We start from the raw sequence: 23,660 nt of genomic DNA on the forward strand, positions 1-23,660 counted from the left end.
AACTGTGCCAGGGGGGTTGGGATGGATCTCAGGGAAAGGTTCTTCCCCCAGAGGGTGCTGGGGCACTGCCCAGGCTCCCCAGGGCAGTGGGCACGGCCCCAAGGCTGCCAGAGCTCCAGGAGCGTTTGGACAACGCTCTGAGGGACAGGGTGGGATTGTTGGGGTGTCTGTGCAGGGCCAGGGGTTGGACTGGATGGTCCTTGTGGGTCCCTTCCAACTCAGGATATTCCAGGATTCTGTGGTTAAAAGGAAAGAAATATGCCCACATCACTGTCCAGACTGAGCTAGTCAGGCATGCAGGAGGAGCTATTTTGCTTTTTTGGGAGAGAATTCCCTTCCTGTTGCGAGACATCCTCATCTCTGAGGCTGTCCCAAAGGGATGGGAGAGGACTGGGTGGGTTCTGCATACCTGCTGTCTCTGCTGTGCCTACCCCTGGTGAGGTCTCTGTACATCCTTCCTGTCCCCTTTCCTGCCCAGATCGTGAATCTCATTGAGGAAACCGGGCATTTCAACGTCACCAACACAACCTTTGACTTTGACCTCTTCTCCCTGGATGAGACGACCGTCCGCAAGCTGCAGAGCTACCTGGAGGCGGTGGCCACATGACGCTTGGCCTGAGGGAAGCAGGCTGCTCTGAAACCAGAAACCCCCTTCATTGGTACCAGGAAAACCCATGGAACTAGGCCTTCTTATCCTCCTGCCTCCCCCAAAGCACTGCCTTAGAGAACAGCCATGCTCTAGGAACGCTCAGCCAGCTGCACTTTCTCGTAGGCTTCAAACCAGCGCCCGACTTGCTGAGTCTGCCCTCCCTGGCTTCGTGTGGAGGCTGGGCCAGGCCCCAGGCAGAGCAGACGAGCTGCACTTCGCTGCACAAACCTTTTTTGGTTTTTACTTCAAGCAACTCGTGTTTCAAGAGCACATTTTCAGGCGTCTCTGAGATCTGAGGAAGTGTGGATGATGTTTTTTCCATCACCAAACCTCGGGAACAGCCCCTGTGTGTCCTGATCCCTGCAGCTCTGCCAAGCCAGATTGGCTTTTACAAAGAGACTGGTGACAGAGGAGGCTTCCCAGGATCCTGCTGGTCTGCTGCAGAGGAGAGTGGATGGATTCCAGTTGGGAATTGCCAGTGGTCCTGCTGCGGTTCAGTCCAGAGCACTGCTGTAACTCAGCTCCCAGTGGGAACAGGACCCCCAGCTCCCTGTGCTCGCTGAAGAGGCCTCTGGAATCTGCTGTCTCCCACTGGGGTTTGGAGATGTTTGTTGATCTGAGCTCCTAAACAAAGTCCCACTCCTTTCAGTCTGCTTTAACTGTAATAGGACTCCAAAACTGTAAGCTGTATATTTTATATATATATATTATATATATGTATGTACTGTATGTATAAGAAGGGCCTAGTTGGGTCTTATGATCTTAAGGGTGTGTTTTTCTGTCGTTTTTTTTAATGGCTCTGGCAAGAGAAGGCGCTTAATAAGATTTGACTCATTTGTTACTTGCCTCTTGTGGATAATTTGTAGTGTAAGGAAGCTGGACAGCAACCTCCACATATCCCACGCTCCAGAAGGGGCTCACCCCTCGTCTTTTCCATTTGTCAGTGTTGGATAACTTTGCCAAAACATGTGATTTGGTTTTGTCCTGTGTTCTCAAAGAGGAATCTCCTACAGTGGCCCCTATAGTAGTGGCTGTACTTTGGGAAAACCAAAACAAGGGCGAACTTGGTCTTTGGACACACCTGGGAGATGCTGATGTAAAAACACAGGTGGAGTCAGGTTTGTTTCCTCCTCCCTCTGCCGCCCCTCTGCCTGTGCAGGAAAAGGCAGGAAACATAAACACTAATCCAGAACCTCTCCTATATTTCTAGTCAAACTAGTATTGACCTCCAAGTGTTGTCCAGGTGGATGTGCAGGAATCCCGCTGCCTCCATCAAAGCTATGTTACACTCCTGGTCCCTAAAATTCAGTATTTTCCAAGGAATTGCTCATTTTTCCAAGGGGGGGTGTAAAGCTTTTGCCAAATGGGGCACAGGCAGCGAGGGAGCAGGGGTGATCCCGGGGGGGTTGCACCGCTCCAGGTTTGCTGTCCCTTGTTTTGGGTTACCCCCTTTCTTTATCATGGAAATGTTGCAACTAATCAACTGAAGTGGCAATATGATGATAAGCTTGTTTGAGTTGGGTCATGTTGACCTGATTCCCATTAATTTTGTCATTGTACCACCTTTCATGTGTCGTTGTGTGTGTATACACACACACACACACACACACACACATATATATATATGTAAAAATTCAAGCTCATGCCAGGTGCAAACCCTGTCACACCAGTGATCTCAGCTGTTTTCTTTCTTGATGGACGATGCCAAGCCTGGATAGGAACCCTGAGGAGGTGGAGGACAGTGGGAAGAGCAGGAGCTGGGATGTGCCGTGGTGGAGGACGGTGGCCACAGACCCTGTGGTGGGTACTTGCGAACCCCTCATGTCTCTGTTGGATCTGTGGCACAGCTTTGTGCCCCACACTGGGCTCCCTGGCACTGCCATGGAAGGGGGGGTTGGTGGCACTGTCCTGTCCCCAAAGCAGAGGAGCAGCCGTGGTGGCTTCAGATCTCTTTGCTGACTCTCTCCAGCGGGGTTTGGCGCTCCCACAGCTCTGTGTCGCAGCACTTCTGGGACTATCCACAGCCTCCAGAGGTGCCCCATGGGGGACCAGAGGTGCCACCTCCCTCCTGCCCCTTCTCAGTCAACATCCACATGGTCACCCAGCTCCTAGCCAGTCCAAGAACACATGTGGGAGCATGTTCCTGAATGTGGCTGGAAGCGCCCAAGGCTTGTGGCCACGGCATCGTCCTGTCCTGGAAGTGACTTTCTTGATGAAATCTGCTGAGCATTGAGAGGGCTTTGGTTTGGTTTTCATAAGAAGTATTTTACACGTGGATTTTTTTAGACTGTTTATAATTCCCCCTGAGAACCCGAGGTAGGATTGTCCCCCAGCAATAGTTCTTCTCCATTGTGTGCACATGCTGATTTGTTACTAAAAAGGTTTCTTGCAAGTACTTAGTTGTTCTACAGTTGTTGTTTTTTGGGGTATGTAGTAGCGTTGGGGAGCACAGGAGGAATGACTACAAGCAAAGGATGGTCAGATTTGGGCCTCATCTTGTGTCCCCTTGGAGTTCCCTGTGTAGATTCCCTCTAGGCTGGCTGAACACTGTGCTGAACAGGCCATGTACAGGTTTTTGTGGATAAAGTGTTTGTTCTTGTGTCACTCTTGAGAGCATGGATGGATTATCGTACTCTAGGAAGGAGGGGGCAGTGCTGCTGCAGGCATTGCTTCAGGTCCTCGAGGATGTGTTGTAGCTTGCGTTGTTAAAAAAAAGGAAAAAAAAAAAAAAAAGAAAATCCCAAATTGACTTGTAGCCATAATGGTTTTTCCAAGGAAAACAGGCAGGACTCTGTTACTTTTCCATGTCCTTCATCATGTTGCTGGTGGCACAAATAGGTGCTGCTCAGCCCTGAAGGCTTCCAGAGTTGCTGTGACTTGAATCGTGTTGGAGGTGAGATCAGGACTCGGCTCCTCGTCGTCCTTGGCCGTCAGATCCAAGGGCAGAAGAGGGGCCGGGAGCGTTGTCCTGGGTCCTGGTCTGCTGTGTATTAAGCCTTGAGGCTTTCATTACTGACATGTATTAAAAGAGGAAAAATTAAAAAAAGAGGAAAAGAAAGAAGGCTGGAGCCAAAGTCTAGCCGGAGTCTGGGAGCTGTAGGTAGCGAGGCCGGCTGCGGTCAGACTGAATCCATGGAAGTGCAATGACTCTGCCACCCGTGGGATCGCTGGGTGCAGTGGGAGCATCAGAACCAACCAAGCAATTGATGCAACGATCCAGAAGCAGGTTTTTTTGTCAGATCTTGGAATGTGTTTGATGGTGAGAGAGGTTGGAATGTCCCTTCTGGAGGTGCCCGAGTCGCTCTGGTTCCACGGATTTTCCATTGGGGATGCACTGGAGCCCCTTGTGCTCGGATGAGGCTCCTTTCTGCTCACCCAGGGGTGATGCTGTGGCCACCCCTGGTGCACCTGGACAGGTATTAGTGCTCAAAAGGACCCAAATCACTCGGTGTGGCTTCCCTGGGGCATGAAATAGCCATCAAAAACTGACAAGATGAGTTTGCACTCCTAAAGAAAAAATGTAAGTACTTCAACTTCTAGAGAATTTTTAATTGTATTTCTGCCTAGAGCCGAGGTATTAAATACCTCGTCACTTGAGGATTTTAAAAGTTGTGTTGGGAGATGAGTTCTTCACTTAGCTGTAAGAAATGCAGCTGGCCCAAGACTAACTGCAAGATTTAAAAAACAAATAAAAAAAAAAAAAATCTCATGTTTGTAATACGTTACAGGATTGTTGGTCCTGAATTTTAAACTTTTTGTTAAATTTGTGGAACTATGGAGGAATTTTCTAGAAAAAGTGAAATAAAGTAAGATGGAAAAGTAAAACTTCAAGTGTTTTTTGGTTGTTGTGTTGCTTCTCCAGGGATGACACTGTGGCACCTCCTCATGGAAAATGTTTCCCATTAGGAGCACCAAAGCTGGTGATGCCCTTGGCTGCAGGGGGAGGTGAAAAGCTAAGGAAAAGGGAATTGTTTTAAGGACAGGATGGTGGGGGAAGGCTCTGATGTCCCTTAATACATTGGACTTTACGTTGGTTCATGTGAGGGGAAACAGGCCAGAGCAGGAGAGGTGCAAGTGCTCCCCATCTGCTCCCATGGGATTTGGGGGAGTCTCCACTGCTCCCAGAACATGCCTGACCTTGTCCCAAGCCCAAGACAGGGCCCAGAGCTCTGGCACAGGTTCCTCAGCACAGGGTAAGGGTGAGACCTTCCATCCCCTTCCCACTGTGGGAATGTCACACAGCCCTTGGCTGCTCCCCCCCTGTGCCCCAGGCCCTCAGATCCATGTTTTCCAGGAATGACTGAGGAGTCAGGAGACACAAACTGCAGAGTTTGTTTATTGCACATTCCTCTTCCAAACACTGGAGCCGCGGCAAATCCAACAGCTCCGAACACACATTGCAGGGCATAAGCAGCAGGTACAGTAGTGCATTTCCCACCCTTCCACAGGGGCAGGGGGAATTTCCCTGAGCCCAGATCAGAGACACTTTGGGGTTTAACCCACCCCCGAGGTGCCCAGGTCCAGTCCATGCCCAGCCCAGCCAGAGTGTGAACCAGCACAGAGCTGCTCTGACCTGCACCCACCACCTCCCACTGCTCCTCCTTTTCCATGGGAAGAGATACTTGGAACCAGGGCTGGGCTGTCCTGCTTGAGTCGAGGTGAGAATTTCTGGTTTGAAATAACCCATCTTACAGGCAATCCTTCATTTGCTGTTGGGATTCCCAGGCCCTCCTGGGCATGGGGCAGCCTGGAATAAACCCTGCAGAACCACTTAGAGGAGACCCACGAGGAGCTGCTGGTTACAGATACTTCCCTCCAGCTTTGCAAGTCCCTAATCGTGTGTCCTACAGCCAATGAATCCCACGGGAAGGACCTTCACAGGATGGCTGGGATGGCTGATCATGGACCTTCAAAAGAACCACTGGGTTCCCAGCACTGTGTCCTCTCTCCAAGCACAGGTACAAACCCTCAGTCCACCCACCCCCCCACTCTGGAGTTTCCCATTTCAGACACGACGACATTTCTAGATTGTAAGATACAGACAGATTTCACACACTGTACACAAGCCTTATAAATAGCCCCTGGAGTAAATCACTTCCAGAACACCAGCCATAGATTCTACTTCAATGGTACAATTTATGGCTCAAAAAAAGATTAAAAAAAATCAAAATATTGCACAGACAAACCCAGTCCATGAGAGGTTCCAACTCCACTGCTCTGTGCAGTCACCCAGCATTTGCCACCTCAGACAGGGTTTGTGGGGAAAGAGATTTAAAACAACATGGATGCCACCAGCATGCAGGGAAACGTGCAGAGGGAGGGAGCAAGGACACTGCTGGGAAATGGAATCTGCCTTTCTCCCTCAGCAGGGAAAGTGCAGCTCCTGATTTACAGCTCCTGCTTTACATTCAGCTCAGGAAGAAAAAAAAAGGAAAACTTTGGTTAAAACATAATGTCACATGGATTGAAGGTAAACATTGCATTGTCCCTATAAAAATGGGAATAAAAAATAACAGAGCTGAGGTATTTGGGATATTTCAGCAGGGAACACAGACACAGGAGAACATGGGCGTGACCACGCTCACCACACTGCAGGGCAGGGCCAGAACATGGACAGCAAAGCAAGCCAAGGGGCTGCATGATGGCAGAGCCTCTTTATTCCAACAGAATCCAGGGAATCCTTCCTGGGGAGCTGGGGGATCTCCTCTGGGTTACTGCTGGGCCGAGGTCTCCCCATTGGGAGTGTCCACATCTGCATAAAACTGAGCAATCTGGGCTTTGTATTTCTGTGCCACCACTGGCCTCTTCAGCTTCATGGTTGGGCCTGTGGAGAATCAGCACAAGGTTTAATGGAGAGGGAGCCACAGGGAGCACAAATCTTCACTGGGGTGAAGCAAGTTCGGAGGGAGAGATGAAACACAGGGACAGTGACCAGTTCTAAAGTTGTCTTTGGGATTAATGGAATCTCCCTCCCTCCTTCCCTGTGAACAGAAGCAGCACAGCATCACCCAGAGGGTGCTGGGGCACTGCCCAGGCTCCCCAGGGCAGTGGGCACGGCCCCAAGGCTGCCAGAGCTCCAGGAGCGTTTGGACAACGCTGTGAGGGACAGGGTGGGATTGTTGGGGTGTCTGTGCAGGGCCAGGGGTTGGACTGGATGATCTTTGTGGGTCCCTTCCAGCTCAGGACATTCTGTGATTCCATCATCCTGCAAGAGGCATCTCAGAACAAGGGTGAGCACAGCTCAGCTCGGTGCTGCTGGGCAAAGGTGGGAATTCATCCCAACTCATCCCACCCCCCAAACTGCAACATGGAAAAGCCTCGGCGAGGAAAGGCCATGGGGAGCTCTGTTTTGGGGGTCCTGGTTATGCTGGTGTTCAACAGCCAAGGAAGGGGTGCATGGGGGACCCCAGATGCCTCACCCATCACTCACCAAGCTCTCCACCAAAGAGGGAAAAGTCCTTCTCCAGAAGGACCCACTTCTGGACTCTCTGGGCATTGGAGGTGGCTCCCTCATTGACCGCTGTGATGCCTTTCTGGATGGCAGCGTAGATGGCCTTGTCTTTGCTGCTGATGATTTCAGAGACCTTTGTGGCCTTGCTGCCCAGCTTCTGACAGTATTCCAGAGCCTCTGGAGTGAGCTCATCCCCCGGTTCACCCGTCTCTGCATCCACCTTGCACTGCAGGACGAGCCACAACAGGTCCCTTTGTATTGCTGAGCACCAAAACACTGCCCTGGGATGGTGCCAGGGCTTCCCTTCCCACCCTGCTCCCAGCTGTCACTCCACCCGCCCCTGCAGCTTCATCCAAACCCTGGCAGCCAATGGACACTTGGGACAAAACATGGATAAACCCCAGAGCTCTGCCTGCTCAACAGCCACCTTGATGCCAAGGACCAAACAGAGCTCATCTGCCAAATCCCTCCTGTGCTATGTAAAGTTAATCACTTTTTTCCAGACCTTTTCTGGGCCACAGTTCACTTCCCTGCACCCCACAGTCAATACACACAGCACAGAACCATGACAAGCACAGCAGGGCCACCTCCAGGGCCTGGCTTGGGTCTCCTACCCCAGGTGAGGCTGTTGATCCTAAGTCTCACTAATTCCCACTGTCCTGCAAAGCCTATGTGGGACCACCGTGGATGTCCTGGTGGAGTTTGAAGCCAGAGTCTGACAAAGCAATCCCTGACAGCTGCTTATTGCCCAGACTGCTTGGGAGAGACTAAAGTGGATGAGAAAAGCAGAAGGGTTCCTTTTTCAGCCTCACTTTTAGGTCTTTCCCTTCTCTTTCTTCCTGCCCTTTGTGGCACAGAAAGTTGCCCTGAACAGGGTGGTCTGAGCAAGTGACAACTTTGCTGTGGTTACAGCTGCTCTTTGCAGCTCAGGTACAACAAACTGTGCCCCACAGAGCCTCCTGTCTCCACAAGACACCAAAAATGTGCAACAATCCTCTTCCTCCCTGGAACTGATCACATTCAGCGACACAGGTGGATTCCCTCTCTGTTTTCCATTACCTTTAGTGTCAGAAGCATTGACAGGAATTTGGCTTTGTCCCCAACCAACATGGCATTGCTGATGATGGGAACAGCATTTTTGACGGCATCCTCGATCGGAACAGGAGGAACGTTCTCCCCTCCCGCAGTGATGATGAGCTCTGGAAAACAGTCAAATCTTGGTGAATGCCTGGAGCTTCTCGCTTCCCACAATCTGAAACAACTCAACAGCTCCTTCATGTCTCCTTGATCAAAAAGTGAGTGGAGAAGGCAGCACACCAGGACTGGGAAAGTGGTAGAGTCACCACCCCTGGAAGTGTTCAAAAAAATGTGTGGATGTGGCACTTGGGGACATGGGTTAGTGGTGGCCTGGGCAGTGCTGAGGGAATGGTTGGACTTGATAATCTTACAAGGCTTTTCCAACCTTAATGATGACTCCATGTCTCCAGCCAGGCCAGGAGAGAGAAGCTGGAGCCAGGAACACACACATAGCCCTGCGAGAGCTGCCTCAATGCTCGGGAGGTGTTTGCAGTTTGGGAACACGGGATGAGCCCTCGGCTCCCTGGCACACACACCTTGGACTCTCAGGCACCTAAGCTGGCACCCAAATTGTCAGAAAATGAAGATTTGCTGAGGTTGGAGGTCTTTCTTGTTGGCTTTGTTTGGGGTTGCTCAAAGCAGTGTCCCAAGAACCTCATTGCTAAAAGGCACTTGCACAACAGGGTTAAGCTGTTGTTTTCCCTGGAAGTCACCCAGCAAAGCTCCTGAAACTGGTGGCACAACAAGCCCACAAAGCATTAAGTGCTGCTGCTGAAATCGAAGGGTTTCTCCCCCATCCTCCAAACAGGACACACTGCAGCCACATTCATGTGGAAACTCCAGAAGGAGAAGGATTGAAATAATCTGTGCAAGCCACAACCACACAACCAGCAGAGCCTCCCCTGCACCAGGGGACATTTAGGTTGAATATTGAGAAAATGTCTTCACTGAAAGAGTGTTCAGCATTGGCACAGCTGCCTAGGGCAGTGGTGGAGTCACCATCCCTGGAGGGATTTAACAGATGTGTAGATGTGGGGACATGGGTTAGTGGTGGCCTTGGCAGTGCTGGGGGAATGGCTGGATGCCATGATGTCTTTCCCAGCTTAATACCTCTGTGATTGCATAGTGCTGCACAACATCAAGACAACCAAGTCAGGGGATGAGTTACCTTTAATTCTGCCTGTGATGTAGAGGAATCCATCTTTGTCATGCTTGCCCAGATCACCTGAGTGCAGCCACCCATCCTCATCGATGGCCTCTTTGGTTTTGTCCTCCATGTTCAAGTAGCCCATGAAGATGTGCCTCCCTGAGAAGCAGATCTCCCCAATGCCATCCCTGTCTGGCTTATGAATGAGGGTCCGGCAGCCTGAGAGTTCCTTCCCACAGCTGCAAGAGAACACAGACCCACGGCAATAATTGATTTTAAATTCATTTCAAGCAGAGATTACAGCAGCACCCCCTCGAGCTTGAACAAAGCCCAGCAGCTTTTTAGTACAATGGCTTCAGGAAGGAGCTTAAAAGGTTCCTTGTAAGGGAAGCTCATGTAAGGGAAGCTACAGCAAGTGTTGTTATTGCAGAGATCAGTGCTCACACACCTAGGGTTTTCCACTCGTTGTTCTCCACACCTGAGCTCTGAATGAGAAGATTTATGTCCTTGGCAGCAAACTTTTACTGTGCAGACTGAACAAGCCACTCAAAGACACCCTCACTGCCATTAAAGTGTAGGCTGGAGTTACCAACTCTTCCTCTTCCCACTAGCCCCTCCCTTCCTCCTCAGCTCCTCCAGAATCCAGCTAAGTTCAATTTAAGTCTCCCTGCTGCTGCTGCCCTTGGCAGATCTCCATCTGTGAGACGTGGCCAAAGGAACCTGCTCCCCAGTGACCCTTTAGTGGTAGCAAAACTCAGGATGAGCTGCATGAGGAGAGATGGACATGCCAGATGCAGGAGAAACCCTGACCCCACCCTTCAGCCCTGGTCTCACCTGGTGAGTTTGAAGGCGTGAGGGAGGGAGATGGTGTGAGGCCCAGAGCTCTCACTCATCCCATAGAGCTCCAACACGGGAATGTTCAGGCTCAGAAAGAATTCCAGGGTCTCTCTGGTGATGGGAGCAGCTCCTGTGTAGCACTTGGTGCACTGGTCCAGCCCCAGGGCCTTCCTCACCTTCCTGTACACCAGGTGTTTGGCCAGGCGGAAGTTCACCGGCACCTCAGAATACCTGGAGGAGGAAAATGGGCACAAGGTCTCAGCCTCCAAGTAGAACTTCTTTCCCTTCCTCCTTTCCTCTTCATCCCAGTTTAGTTTATTTAGTAAAACGGTGAATTATTTGCCCTCCAGCCTTTGCTGCTCACCCTAAAGTTTGGCTTTATTGCCCACAAATCTGACCTGTTATGTTGGATATAATCCCTGAATGGAAGATAATCCCTGATCTGATAGCAAAGTTCTCCTAACACTCATGAGCATCCCTTAATTGCAGCTCATAATTACCCATTCATCCTCTTCAGGTTGGTCTGCAGCCCCACTCCCTTGGCCCACGAGGCCACTTTCCTCCGCAGTGCCGACGATTTCATCCCTATGGATTTCATCTTTTCTTCCATTTTTTCCCAGACACGAGGAACCCCGAGAAAAGCAGTTGGCCTCACTTCCCTCAGGGTCTCCACCAAGCTGCCCTGAGACAAGCAGAATTTGATGCAGTTTTTAGAAGTGCTTCACTGCAGACTTCAGGTCAGCACCAGTCATGAGCCAGAACTTGGGACTCTGCCATGAGCTTTGAGGAACTGCTCATTTTGTGCAGTGCCATCGGCAGACACGAACCCCCCAGGGCATTCCAATGGAAACTGGGAAGGCAGCAAAGGTCCATGCTGATGCAGCACAGGGAGCAGAATCCCTTTCTCAGGCCCCAGATTGAAGTGGTGTTACAGATTTAACTTGTGCAACGTAGGCAGAGCAAACACAAAGCTGTTACTCAACCAGCTGTTGGGGTAGGGAAAGGTGTCAGGTGAGACATTCAGCAGGTCTCAGCTGTGAAGTGCTGGGTCAGTTTCTCCCAGGCTTGGGAGAGAGTCAAAAGGCAAAGGTCAGAGTGGCTCTAAAACCAACAGGGGCAGTTGGTCACTGGGCAAGTAAACCCAGTCAGCAAAGCTTTCAGAACCATGGGATAACACAGCCTTGTTTTGAGCTACGAGCAGGTGGGTGGGTGTAGGTTTATTATTAAGTTTTTACCTTCAGTGCATCTGGCTGAGCAAAGTAAACTTGCACTCCAAAGGTCATGGCTGACCAGATATCAGACATCTGGGCAGCGATGTGGCTGAGGGGCAGGTAACTGATCACCTGCTCCTGCCTCTCCTTGGGGTCCGTGAGCATGATGGACCGTCCGGCCACTGCCGCCGTCCACGTCAGCTGGAACAGAACCCATGGGGGGGTCAGGGATGGTCCTTCCAGGCAGGGACAGCATAGAACACACAGGTACAACATCCTGTGATCTCAACATCAGGCACTTGGCTTGTTCAGCTCAAGAACAGACAGAGGGGAGACTCCTCGGGGGCTGCAGCTCCTCCCGAGGGGAGGCGGAGGGGCAGGGACTGAGCTCTGCTCTGGGACCAGGGACAGGAGCCAGGGAAGGGTTGGAGCTGTGCCAGGGGGGTTGGGATGGATCTCAGGGAAAGGTTCTTCCCCCAGAGGGTGCTGGGGCACTGCCCAGGCTCCCCAGGGCAGTGGGCACGGCCCCAAGGCTGCCAGAGCTCCAGGAGCATTTGGACTATGCTCTGAGGGACAGGGTGGGATTGTTGGGGTGTCTGTGCAGGGCAGGAGTTGGACTGATGACCCTTGTGGTCCCCTCCAACTCAGCACATTCCATGATTCTGGAATGAATCCAGCTGATCTGTCACAGCTCCAGGGGTGGCAGCAGGGTGGAGCAGACACTCACATTGTCGTGGCTGAGCATGACCCCCTTGGGCTGCCCCGTGGTCCCCGAGGTGTAGATGAGGGTGCAGCACTGGTTGGGCTTCTGCGCCGCGATGGCCAAGTGGAGCAGAGTGTCTGGGACATCCCTGCCCAGCTCCATGAACTCACTCCACTGTGCAGAGAAGAGAAGAGCTCCATCACTTTGTGATCTTTCATGTGAAAAATTAAACTCTTTGCTACACACGAAGAGAAGGAAGCCATTCCCTGTGTCCAAGCCTCTGGAAGATATGCACTGCCCCACACTGTCTTCTGGCTGCCACAAGAGAAGCAGAAAGGAGACAGACCCATCCTGAGCAGCTTTCCTGCTTTGTAGCAATCCTGGTACTCACTGGAGTAACTGTGGGACTCAGGGCTGCCATGCAGAGGTTGGTAATCCAGCATCCTCCTTAGAGCAGGGATTATCCAGGTTTGCACAACAGCTCCTGCCCAGTGGGGCAGGCAATCCCTCACCATGGCCAACACGAGCTCATGGGATCACAGCCACAGAATCCCACACTAGTTTGGGTTGGAAGGGACCTTAAAGACCACCTCATTCCACCCCCTGCCACGGGCAGGGATGTTTAAGGTCCCATGGAAGGTGACAGGTACTTGGAGATATCACCTGAACACAACCAGGACTTAAAAGCCATGAAGATGCCCAGGACTTACCGAGTACAGATTTGGACTCTTCTCCTTTATCTCTTCCCCATACTGGACAATGGCCTTCAGCTGAGGTAGTCTATCCTCAATCTGTGTTAAGAAGGGAGATTCACGAGAAGGAGCAAATCTTGCTTGTCCCTTCCAGGCCACACAACCCACCACTTGACATGCTCCTGCTATTTGCCATTTTATGTAAAGCCAAGAGAATCCCATCTCTGCTACTGAAATAACAGGGAAGCCTCACTAGAAACTCATAATGTGAGCTGGGATGTTGCCAGACATCCTAGAGGCTGCTCAACTGTTCATTTTGGCTTCTCAAGGCTTTGAGAAGGGAAGCCACCACTTCACCTCTTGTGAGACTCAGTACCAGAGAGAACCCATCGCCAGGCACCAAGAAGGCTCAGCCAGTTCACCTCTGCTTTCAGAGCCAGCACTACCCTCTGGTATTACCCTCCCACAGCATTTACTCTCCCACAGCTGTCAACAGGATTCCGTAACCCCCAGACATCTGAAAAACAGAATTACTTCTAAGATTTTCTGCAGCTGTTTCTGGTTTTCCACCACTATAACATCAGCACTGCAGTTCTCTGCCACATAGTGACAGGCCTCGGGAGAGTTTGTTGTGTAGATCCCAACAGCAAATCCCCTGCAAGGGAAGAGGGGAAAATACAAAACAGAAAAGCAAAACACAGAATCAGAGGACAAGAAGAATTGCTGGCAAAATTCAGACCTTTTCAGAGGAAAAACTTTGAGAAGAATATCCCATAATATGACAAGAAAAAGTGGAGGGTTTAATTCCAAGAGCAAAGGCTCTGATGTAGGGCATGGGAAATGTCAGAGTGGTGTAAGGGTCCAAAATGTCTCAGATGGAAGGAAGATATCAAAATCCAGCCCTGGTATTCTCTGGCATTTCCCATCATATTTTTAATCACAGTATATATAAGAAATCTTTTGGATTAACCTACTGGTCATCTTATTTTGAGAGAAGCATTTGGCTAAAAACAAAAATATTAATTTTTGTCTCATTAATTCATTCTGAATTAAGTTGAGGTTGTAGTTTCCTTCATTATATTAAAATACAAACAATTGGGTTTGGGTTTTTTTTGTGGTTGGTTTAGTTGGGGGTTTTTAATCAAAACCTGCTTCTCATGTGGATACTGCAATTACTGAGTGCCAAAATTCATGGCAAGAGACAAGACTTGTTCTTACCCTGCAAGGATTGCTCCAATGTCAGCAATGAACCACTCAGCAGAATTAAATCCCAGGATGCCCACTCCATGGAAACGCTGCAGCCCCAGCTGTAAACAAGAGATGGAATTACAGTACTCTTGGTTTTCCTTCGAAGAAAGCTCAGAGTTAATTTACAGATCTCTGCTGCAAACACAGGGAAGAGGAGAGAGTTTGTGTTGTTGGACAGGGTGATTCCCACTGAAAAACTTCCCAAGAGCCAGGATGGAACCAGTTAAGTTCCACAACAGGCACTGTCCTGCTATGAGTGGGAAGGAAAAAGGGATTTGCGGAGCTCTGTGCTTGGAATGCCTGGCTCACTGACACCAATACAAACCTGCAATCCAGGGAGTTCTCAGTTCCCTCTGGAAGGAGAAGAGGTGAAGTTAGATAACACCTCCTGAGACATTTAATACAGTTGGATATATCAGATATCCACAGTGACAAGAGCAACAAGCTCCAGTGACAGTCAGAGACATTTTGGGATGAAATTTCAGCTGGAGAAGTCCCAGTCTTTAAATCTCCTTCGGGTTTTGTCCCAGACTGGAAGATCCCACCGCGGGAGTGAAGACCAGGGTGACCATAACCTGAAGAAGCCAGACTTCATCACAACAGTAAGAACACGGAGTGTTGATTTCCCTCTCTGTCTCAATCTCAACAGCACAGGCAAAAGGCAGGGCCAGATGGGACATTTAGGGCTAGTTCACAAGCATCCCTTCAAATTTTGAATTTGAAAGATTAACATTTCCAAGACTCTGGAGGTGCAGAGTCCAGGTTTGCCTCAAAACCTCAAACACCTCACTTTATATGTTTCCTTAAATGCTTTTTTTTGAAGTTGAATGTGGAAGCAACTTGCAATAAATTCAGACAAAACCCCTGTGGGAAGTACCAAGGTGCCCATGGCATGTTCAGGTACTTCACTGTCACTGAAAGACTCATTTACACTCAGAGAATTTGCAGGTTTAAAATACAATTAACTGCAGCCATTCCAGTACTTAAATGAGTGAACATTAAACTGACTTTTTACACAGTGGTAGGACAAGAGGGAGCAGTTTTAAACAAAAAGAGGAGAGATTTACATTAGATATTGGGAAGGAATTCTTCCCTGTGAGGGTGGTGGGGCCCTGGCACAGGTTGCCCAGAAAAGCTGTGGCTGCCTCATCCCTGCAAGTGTCCAAGGCCAGGTTGGATGGGACTTAGAGCAACCTGGGCTAGTGGAAGGTGTCCCTGCCCATGGCAGGAGGTTTTATGAGATGAGCTAGAAGGTCTCCTCCAACCCAAACCACTCTGTGATTCAATGAATATGAACAAGAGCTCAACAAAAACTCACCTTCAGAAAGCTTTTTGCTGCTTTACAGCACTCATCATAGTACATTTTGTATGTTAGTTTGACCCACTGGCCACCTTTTTTGGATGCAAGGGCATAATAGTCCCCATATTTATTGACAGTTTCCTGGAAGAGCTGGTGAACAGTCTTTGGTGGTTCACTGCCTATTCCCTGGTCTTCCATCCTCAGCTTCACCTCCCCATCCCGATGTGTTGTCCACACTCTAGAGGCAGGGGAGGAGGAGGCTGCTTGGAAAGAAAGGGTTCAGCATCTTAGGTTTCAACATTTCTTGTTGCCATGACAGAAATATAAATCCAAGTATCAAGCACACAATAGTAAATGTTGTTATACCCCCCTCACACCCCTTTTTTGACCTTTTCCTCTTGGCAAGTTTGCCACAGGACCCCCAGTATTTTGGACTGGGAGCCTCTAAAGCACTTCGAAATTTTGTTAAACATTTCCTCTAACCCGCTCTTCTGCTCGAAAGCTCTTGCACTGTAAGGTGGCAACTTCCTCCAGCATATACTCTGCTATTTTTAATTTTTTTTTTCTTTTAAGGAGGACTGAAAGCAGGACATTGGTATCTGACACTACTTATTTACTCCTCAAAGCACAACTGTGCTTCAAAGTCTAAGTTCTCTGGACAGGCTATCCTGCACCCTGAGCTCCTTCTTCCATCCTTATGGTTGGACAAATTCCTCTCTCATTCCAACAATAATTTTATGCACATCACAGTGACCAAACTTCTCCCCACTCACCTTTGGGATCAACTGAGTCCAGCTGATGTCTCTCCATGTTGGAATCTTCCCCTGGCTTGATGTTGTGGGGCTCAGGAGTTCTGCAAGGCAAAAGCAGTTATCCCTGAATGAGCACACTGAGGGCAGGTTTGCTCCATCACTTCATTTCACTAAATCCTTGGATGTTGAAGTGGCTCCTGATGTCCTGCAGGTGACTTTATTAATCCACTACCATGCATGGCTCAGGTCCCTCAGAGTGTGCAAGGTTTGCCTAGGCTGGTTTTGAACACATGGATATTGCCCTAATTGCAGCTTTCATTGCAACCCATAAACTTATCAGCCCCAAAACAGCCATCATTTAACTCCAGAGGTCTGTTCCAGGTGCCTGAAATAAAGAATCTGCAGCTGGGAGGAAGAGGAGGAGGGGGGTAGGAAGGGTCACATGGATCTGGTGCTCATCTCCTCTCTGCAAAATGAGTTCAACAACAAGGAGGCCTCAGGGCATGCCTCAAGTCACCCTGTGGGAAAAACCATGGATGTTTCCTGCAGAAGAGCAGGAAACTGATTTCACAGGAAATCTTGTTCTTGTGTATTCCTAATACAGCCATTGGGCTCCCACCAGATGTCTGTGAAGGAATGGGAACAGGCACATCCCATGTACTCCAGCCACGCTCCTCCCAGTCATCCCTTTTCCTTCCAGCCCTGCAAGACCTGGTGAAGCACCACTTGCCCCGGCTGCAAACCAGTTTTCTTCCTCCAGCCCTTTCCAAGAAAGACTTTCTCACAGCCCTAATGATGAGGATATGGCATAATCAAGTTGCATGTGCCACTTGAGACCATGAGCTGTAAGCCAGACCCTGTGAGATTTGGGATTTGGTCCCTAGAAGGACAGTCCACCCTCCAACCAGGCAGCTGATGCTTGTTCCCCTGCCCTGGGCAATACCCTGCCTGGACCATCAGCATAGCCCTAAATCCAAGTTCTAGCTGACCCAAGATTATACTCCAGAGACCCAAAATTTCCATCTTGCCTTGCCCTACCAAGGCCCTTTTCTTCAGGCCATCATGAAGGTGTTTCACCAGGCCAGTGCTCGGTGTTTGCTCTTCCGCATGACAACATTTGGTTGTAGCTCCAGCTCCAGGGTGTTCTGGAAGGGCTGCAGGGCCCTGACATCACAATAACCCCAAAACTCTGTAGGACAGCTCTGGAGCAAAAAGGAGCAGACAGGTGGGAGCTCCTCTGCTCCCACACAAATTCCTCAGGCTAATCCAGGCAGGGCTTCCACTGAACCCCACATTTTATTCCCTTTCTACCAGATCAGAGACAAGGCAAGTCAGCACAGCCACTATGAGAATTTCAGTGTAAGGGGGAAATTCCTTCCCTCTGGCTTATGCTTGCTCTGATTTTCTAGGGAATAGTCAACTGTTACTGCTTTGGGAATATAAGATTTAAGGCACAGAGAAGACCTGACATGGCTGACCCCATGTACTGTCCAAAAGCAGAAGTGCTTCCCTGAACTAGTCTCCAAGCCAACAACCAGAGTTGAGTAAATAATGTTCTTTTATTTCCCCCAAAGGGATTATGAGATGTTCCCTCCTCATTATCGAGAACATTTTTCAGCACAAATTAATCCTCAGTAGCAATAGTTCTGCGCCATTTCTCCACCAGCTTTTATGATCAAAGCATGCAAATGTCCCAGTAAGATGAGCAAAAAAAGCCCCAGCTATTTCTCTCACAGTCAATCAAGTCATCTTTTTCTCCCCCTTATGACATGTAATTCAGTGTAGCCTGAAAAAACTTAGGTAAAGAGGTTTTATTCAGCTAGATCCCATTATGCTGTGGGGAGCTATAGACCCTTAAATACTAATCTGCTCTTCAGTCTGTAAATCTAAGCAGCCTCTTAGAGGAGTTTGGTGGAGATCAGTGTAGGCACCACACACGAGCTGTCCCCTGCAGAGGCTCTTCCAAAATTATTTTAATTAATCTAAGCAAGATTAGAATACAAACTATGTACACAGGTTAAATAAAACCTTAAATTAGACACACCTGGGTGAAGAGTTGAGCAGCACATCACTCAGTGACACCTCACAGTTCCCTTCAGGAGCTGAATTACAATAAGCCATGGGGACTGGTTCAGCGAGTGCCATCCGTGCCTCTGACTCACACAGCATTGACCCTGTGAAAACAGGTTTTAACAATTAAAATACAACCAAATTCTACGGTAAATCAGCTTCAGTCGATGAAGCTACACGAGAGAGGCAGCCCCAAAGAGGCACAACTCGAGCCTGCATGAAACATGGTAAATTCTGACAGCAGACGCCGCCACTGTTAATTTAAAAACCTGCTGAAACCTCCACCCGGCACCAAAACCAGTGTGACACCCACAGCTCTGAGAGAGCCCAACGAGCCAGACAATTTAAATTCACACTCCCTGTGCCCCAAAACGCTCCCGCTCGGCTCCCAGCCCCCCCCCCACCCCGCAGAGCTCCATCCTCACAGCGCATCGCCGTCCCGCAGCCTCCGCTCCGCACCGGCGCCGAGCCCGGCCCGACGTGGAATAGGCTTTATTTTTAAACTAGCGCCCAGGAGGCAGATCTGGAGCATCTTATGTCATGTGCTGCTGCCTCGCAATTGGAAGCGGCTCGTCACCCCACACCGCCGCCTCTTAAGGAGGCTCTGGCCCCACGCCCGCCTGAATCCCGGCACACCGGGGATTTCGGGTCCCTCTCCGGGGACACAGCCCTGGACACCTTAGATTTAAAAAGTTCTCATAAAAACCAGCGGTTTTGCAGCTGTTTTTCTGGCGGCTCCTACGGTTCTTTTAGCACTTCGTCTCGGGGGATTTTATCACCTAAACAAAAGTGTTTTCTTAAACGCTGATTTGATTTAAGGTTTCCATTCATCAGAAGCCTTTGACGCTTATGAGTTGCCAGGCTGAGCTTTAATTGTTTCAAGGGATTTTAAGCTGATTGGAGACGAATCTCATTATCCCTGATCTCTTTAAGAAGTGGATTTTCGGCTGCTATATTGTACCCGCATTAGACAAACGCGTTTAAATCGGGTGATGCGAGGAGCGCGTTTGCATCAATGACGAGCGACAGGAGCGAAAGGAAAGAGCCCTTTTAATAAATCAGAGCCAGCCACGCTGCAGTCTCTGACGGGAGGGAAAAGCCACTCCAAGCACAGCTCAGAGCCCTGGAAAGCACGTCCCCCTTTCCGCTTACTCATCTGAGCAAGACACGTCGCTGCTCACTCCACGCTCTGCTCCAGCCACGCCAGGAATAGTTTAATTCACCGGCAGCTGAGACAGGGATGTCTCAAAAAAAAAAAAAAAAACAGCTCTGAAGCGCCGAGATAACCGGCAGATGTTGCCCAACACCCCCGTTCTAGGCTGAAACAGCAGAGCGGTATATTTGGGGAGAGTTATGAGCTGTGAGAAGAGGGGGGTTATCTCTGCACAGACCTGCCCAACCTGGGGCAGTTCCCAGCCCGGAGGAGCTCAAACCCACATGTGGGAGAGCACAACGGATCCCAGACTTCTCGGTGCCACCACGGCCCCTCTTGCTCAAGGAGAAATCGAGCACAAGCCTAGGAGGGACAAACCCCACGGGGCCTGACCCCCTTGTGCAATTCTGCACCCACCAGTACCCACAACAAGGGGTTCAGGGCTCCCCTGTGGCCCTGGAGGAAGCTTTGGCCTCCACACTAATTACAGTGTTCCTCTGGCTGGCTGTGCTTTTAATGCAGCAACAGAGTTTCAAGGGAAAACTGGTGTTCTCACTCCAGCTGTCACAGAATCATTGAATCCTAGAATGGTTTGGGTTGAAGGGACCTTAAAACTCATCTCATTCCATCCCCTGTCATAGGCAGGGGCACCTTCCACCAGACCAGGTTGCTCCAAGGCCCATTCAACCTGACTTTGGATAGACAGCTGAAGTGCCAGCTGGTTGTGCAGGTTTTCTTGTGAACACAGTGATCCCAAACCAGTCATGCCTTTTAGACAACAAATTTAGGTTAGAAACAAAAATTTCCCAACATACACTCCCTAGCTCTGCTCAGCTCTGCAGCTCGGTCCTCCCCTCCTTGATGCTCAGTTATAAATACAAGCCACTGGAAAACACACGTGTTTCAGGGTTGGAACTGGGTGAGCTTTAAGGTCCCTTCCAACCCAAACCATTCCATGATTCACCAGAGCCAAGTGTAAACCCTGGGGCAGATCACCAGGATGGGATCAGAATGATTCTCTCCTGGACACACAACAGCCCCCCATTGTTCCCAGAGCAGTTAACACATCCTGATGTCCCACAGAGGTTCAGGAACGTGGAGAACACACACCCAAACAAAAACCCGCGCGGCAAGAAACCTCCCTTTTAATTAAACCCGTGTGACTCCTTTAAATCATTTAAATACAAAACACTCTGTGCTTTGAGGGAGCACCGTGTCCCAGAAGAACTGGAAGTTGAATGATTCTATTGAAACCACTGCAGAGCTTGAATAAATGTCTGACAACGTGCAAGCTCCTGGCAGGAGAAGAGGTTTGTTTCATTTATAACATGCTCTGAACACACCTTTACCTAAAACACACAGAGAGCTTCAACAACATCAGTTCAAAATCAAATTACTGAGGGTGTTATCAGCCTTTGACATTTTCCAGCACAGCCCACTCGGTTTCCTGTGGCTGATTTCTTCTAACTGGTACAGACATCACATCCACCCCGCTCCAGATTTCACTGCCCAGAGCAGTTTTAGGCAACTGCCACCATATCTTGCTGCCTTTCCACATCTCCACCAAAACTCCAACCTGGCCCTTTTTGCCCCTTTGTCTCCTTTCAAGATTTATTAAGTGAGGAAACAGAAGCTGAGCAACCCACTCTTCCTCTTTTAGATAAACTCCATTTTTAGCAAGGGCAGCCACAAAAACTTCCTGAGCACTACAGGTTTTGTCTTCAGCAGTACCACTGGTCATGCTGGGGAATTACCTGATGCTGGAGAGGAGGGAGCACGAGGAAAAGTAACTCCAAGCTCTCTGAGGATGATGAGTGACTGTCAGGACTGCACACAGACACTTGACTCCACCACAGCACCTTCAGAGCTGAGCTTTGGCTGAAGAGAGCTGCCTACAGACCCAGGGCAGGGCACTGATGGCACCAGAACTGTTCCTCAGCCACCCAGACAAGCACAGAACTCTCAATTCCGTGTAGATTGCTTCTCCAGGACCCCAGGATGTGTCAGGTGGATTCCACAGCAATGTGACTCACCAGGAGGCTGCTCAGAGTTCCTCTTTCCTACAGAGCTGTTTGCTTTACAGCACCATCTGCACAGCGGGTGGGAATTCCCCTCTAGAGGAGGACGAGAGCACAGGGATGTAGGAAAGCTCAGAGAAGTGCTTCCAGGGATGCATCAGCTGTGTTTCTGCCACTGCCACACATGGCATTGTATCTGCTGGAAGCTCAGGAGGTCTGGGAGCCAGCGCAGGAGCATCCCAAGCACTCAGGTCACCGCATGGAGCATATCTAAGTGCTCAGGTCACCTCATGGAGCATCTCCAAGTGCCCAGGTCCTTGCATGGAGCATCCCCAAGCACCCAGGTCACCTTAAGGAGCATCCTCAAGCACCCAGATCACCTCACAGAGCATCACTGAGTGCTCAGGTCACCTCATGGACCATCTCCAAGCGCCCGAGTCAGTGCATGGAGCACCTCCAAGTGCTCAGATCACCCCACAGAGCACCCCCAAGTGCCCAGGTCACCTCATATTCCCTCGATGGGCACAGGTGACATGTGGAAGGGACAGACCTTCTCCTCGGATCACCCACTGCCTCAGCCCACAAGGTTATCCCCAATCCGAGTGGGGGGTTACCCCCAACCCGCCCTGGGCTTATTTAACCAAAAATCCCAAAAAAACCTTCACGCCCACTCCCCAGACACCCACCCGCGAAGGGACATTAGGAGCAGGCGACACAAGAAAGGTGAATCCCACAGCCAAACCCCCGCCACGGGTGGGCTCGGGCCACGCATCCCACCCGCACCGAGCCCCGCTGGGGACACCCAGAGAGCCGTGGGGAGCCATCATACACACATACACAGACATATCTAGCCCCCAGCCCCCTCCCTGCACCCCCGGCGCGGGCTTTAGGACGGCGGTCGGGCTTTAGGACCGCGCGTTACCTCAGGGCCCGGCGGGAGCGCGCGCGCCGCTTCACGAGTTGCTGCCGCGCGCGCGCTGGGCGGGGCCCCTTTAAACCTGCCCCGCCCCCCACGGCCCTGCTCGAAAGGTGCCATTGGGCGAAGCCGCTATCAGTAATGCGAGGTCCCGCCCATACCAGGCGCACAGCTGCTCTATTGGTTTAAGGGGGCTGTCAGTCACAGCGAGGCCACACCCCCGCTGGAGAGGCCCGTATCGCCGCTCTATTGGATGAAGCAGCTGTCGATTACAGTGAGGCCCCGCCCCCTCGGGGTTACCCGCACTCGATGCCCCGGTGGCGGACGGGGACAGGCGTGACCAGGACACCGGGAATGGCCTGTCCCGGGGTGCAAACACAGCCCTGCTCACCGATCCGCGCTGTGCCGGACAGGGGGGAGCTCTGCAACGCCCGCAGCGTGCTCATGGTGTGCGGGAGCACGGCAGAGGGTTTTGGGAAAGCGAAGGAAATAGTCCAAATCCCTCTGAAAGGTGGTTTTCTGATTGGATAGTAGGGAAAATGTCTTCATCAAAAGGGTTGTAAAGCATTGGCAGAGGCTGCCCAGGGCAGTGGTGGAGTCATCATCCCTGGAGATGTTAAAAAAACGTGGATGTGGCACTTGGGAACAGGGTTTAGTGGTGATCACAGCAGTGCTGGGTTGACTATCTGAAAGGTCCTTTCCAGCCTTAAGGCTCCTGTGATTCTGTTAAGAACAACTATTTTCAAAGGTGGCCCTGAGCTACAACAAGCCCTTGACCAAATGAAGCAGAAGATAGTTCACACAGAAGCTCTGGGGCCACCCCAGACAGGACACGATGTAGAAAATGTGCTCTAACCACAGTTGGGGGAATGGCTTTACCTGGAACCTCTGGCAGAAAGCTCCAGGGGGGACTCCAGGTTGACCCCTTGACGTTTAGGATTAAGGATACAGCTGTACTTCACTCCAGGAGGGAGCAGTGTGGAGGCTGGCGGAGCACAGCCCCAAACAAACCAGCCCCACACTGTTGTTTTCCAATCAGCACAAAGGAAGGACAGGGCTGGAACCACTGAACAGCACCACAGGCACAAGTTCTGGCCATGGTGGCAGCAGGACACCTGGGGAAGTAGACCTGGGGAAGAACCTGTGCTCTGGGGGCAGCTCTGCCATCTCCTGCCCTTCCTGGGTCCTGATTATTTAAACTGGAGCCCAACAACACATATTTATTTTTTTTATATATTTATACATTTATAATATATATTAATACATATTATTGATATTTATTTTTAATGGTTATGATCAGGAGGATCAGCTAACTGTTCTCAGTCATTTCTGGCTGATAAAACTGGAGAAAAGCCACGATTTTGTTTATCCTCTTGGGAAAACAGCTGTATCCCTCAAATGAATTATTGCTGCTGTTTCGCTGGTGCAGACCAAGA

At 50.3% G+C, this 23,660-nt stretch overlaps 2 protein-coding genes and 1 long non-coding RNA gene across 13 annotated transcripts in view; 2 read left to right on the forward strand and 1 right to left on the reverse strand.

Moving 5' to 3' along the window:
* MLLT1 (MLLT1, super elongation complex subunit) overlaps nt 1–4,480 on the forward strand; it is a 32,598-nt gene extending 28,118 nt beyond the window's left edge. For all 3 annotated transcript variants that reach the window (XM_027668111.1, XM_027668109.1, XM_027668110.1), the window contains exon 12: nt 479–4,480. In XM_027668111.1, coding sequence (XP_027523912.1) covers nt 479–607 — 129 coding nt within the window. In that variant the 3' untranslated portion in view covers nt 608–4,480. The remainder of the gene's footprint in view (nt 1–478) is intronic.
* Nucleotides 4,481–4,957: 477 nt separating this feature from the next.
* On the reverse strand, nt 4,958–22,271 carry ACSBG2 (acyl-CoA synthetase bubblegum family member 2). Of its 9 annotated transcripts, XM_027668145.1 has the most exons (16): nt 22,231–22,246; nt 21,324–21,404; nt 18,112–18,241; nt 16,089–16,168; nt 15,334–15,578; nt 13,986–14,074; nt 13,302–13,422; nt 12,786–12,866; nt 12,100–12,249; nt 11,397–11,573; nt 10,662–10,843; nt 10,159–10,392; nt 9,346–9,563; nt 8,160–8,299; nt 7,080–7,326; nt 4,958–6,473 (listed from the first exon to the last, which is right to left on the reverse strand). In XM_027668145.1, the coding sequence occupies exons 3-16, from the start codon at nt 18,234–18,236 to the stop codon at nt 6,361–6,363; spliced, it is 2,202 nt and encodes a 733-aa protein (XP_027523946.1). In that variant the 5' UTR covers nt 18,237–18,241; nt 21,324–21,404; nt 22,231–22,246; the 3' UTR covers nt 4,958–6,360. The 9 variants fall into 9 exon arrangements, with proteins under 9 accessions (XP_027523946.1, XP_027523948.1, XP_027523945.1 ...); XM_027668147.1 differs by lacking the exon at nt 21,324–21,404 and having other exon boundaries at nt 22,231–22,271; XM_027668144.1 differs by lacking the exons at nt 21,324–21,404; nt 22,231–22,246 and adding an exon at nt 21,045–21,302.
* LOC113959254 lies at nt 17,477–18,291 on the forward strand. The gene is made up of 2 exons (XR_003531751.1): nt 17,477–17,611; nt 18,254–18,291. It is a non-coding gene; the product is annotated as an uncharacterized LOC113959254 (long non-coding RNA).
* Nucleotides 22,272–23,660: the final 1,389 nt, after the last annotated feature.

Source organism: Corapipo altera, unplaced genomic scaffold (assembly GCF_003945725.1).
Source record: "Corapipo altera isolate COAL_440 unplaced genomic scaffold, ASM394572v1 108, whole genome shotgun sequence".
NCBI lineage: Eukaryota > Metazoa > Chordata > Aves > Passeriformes > Pipridae > Corapipo > Corapipo altera.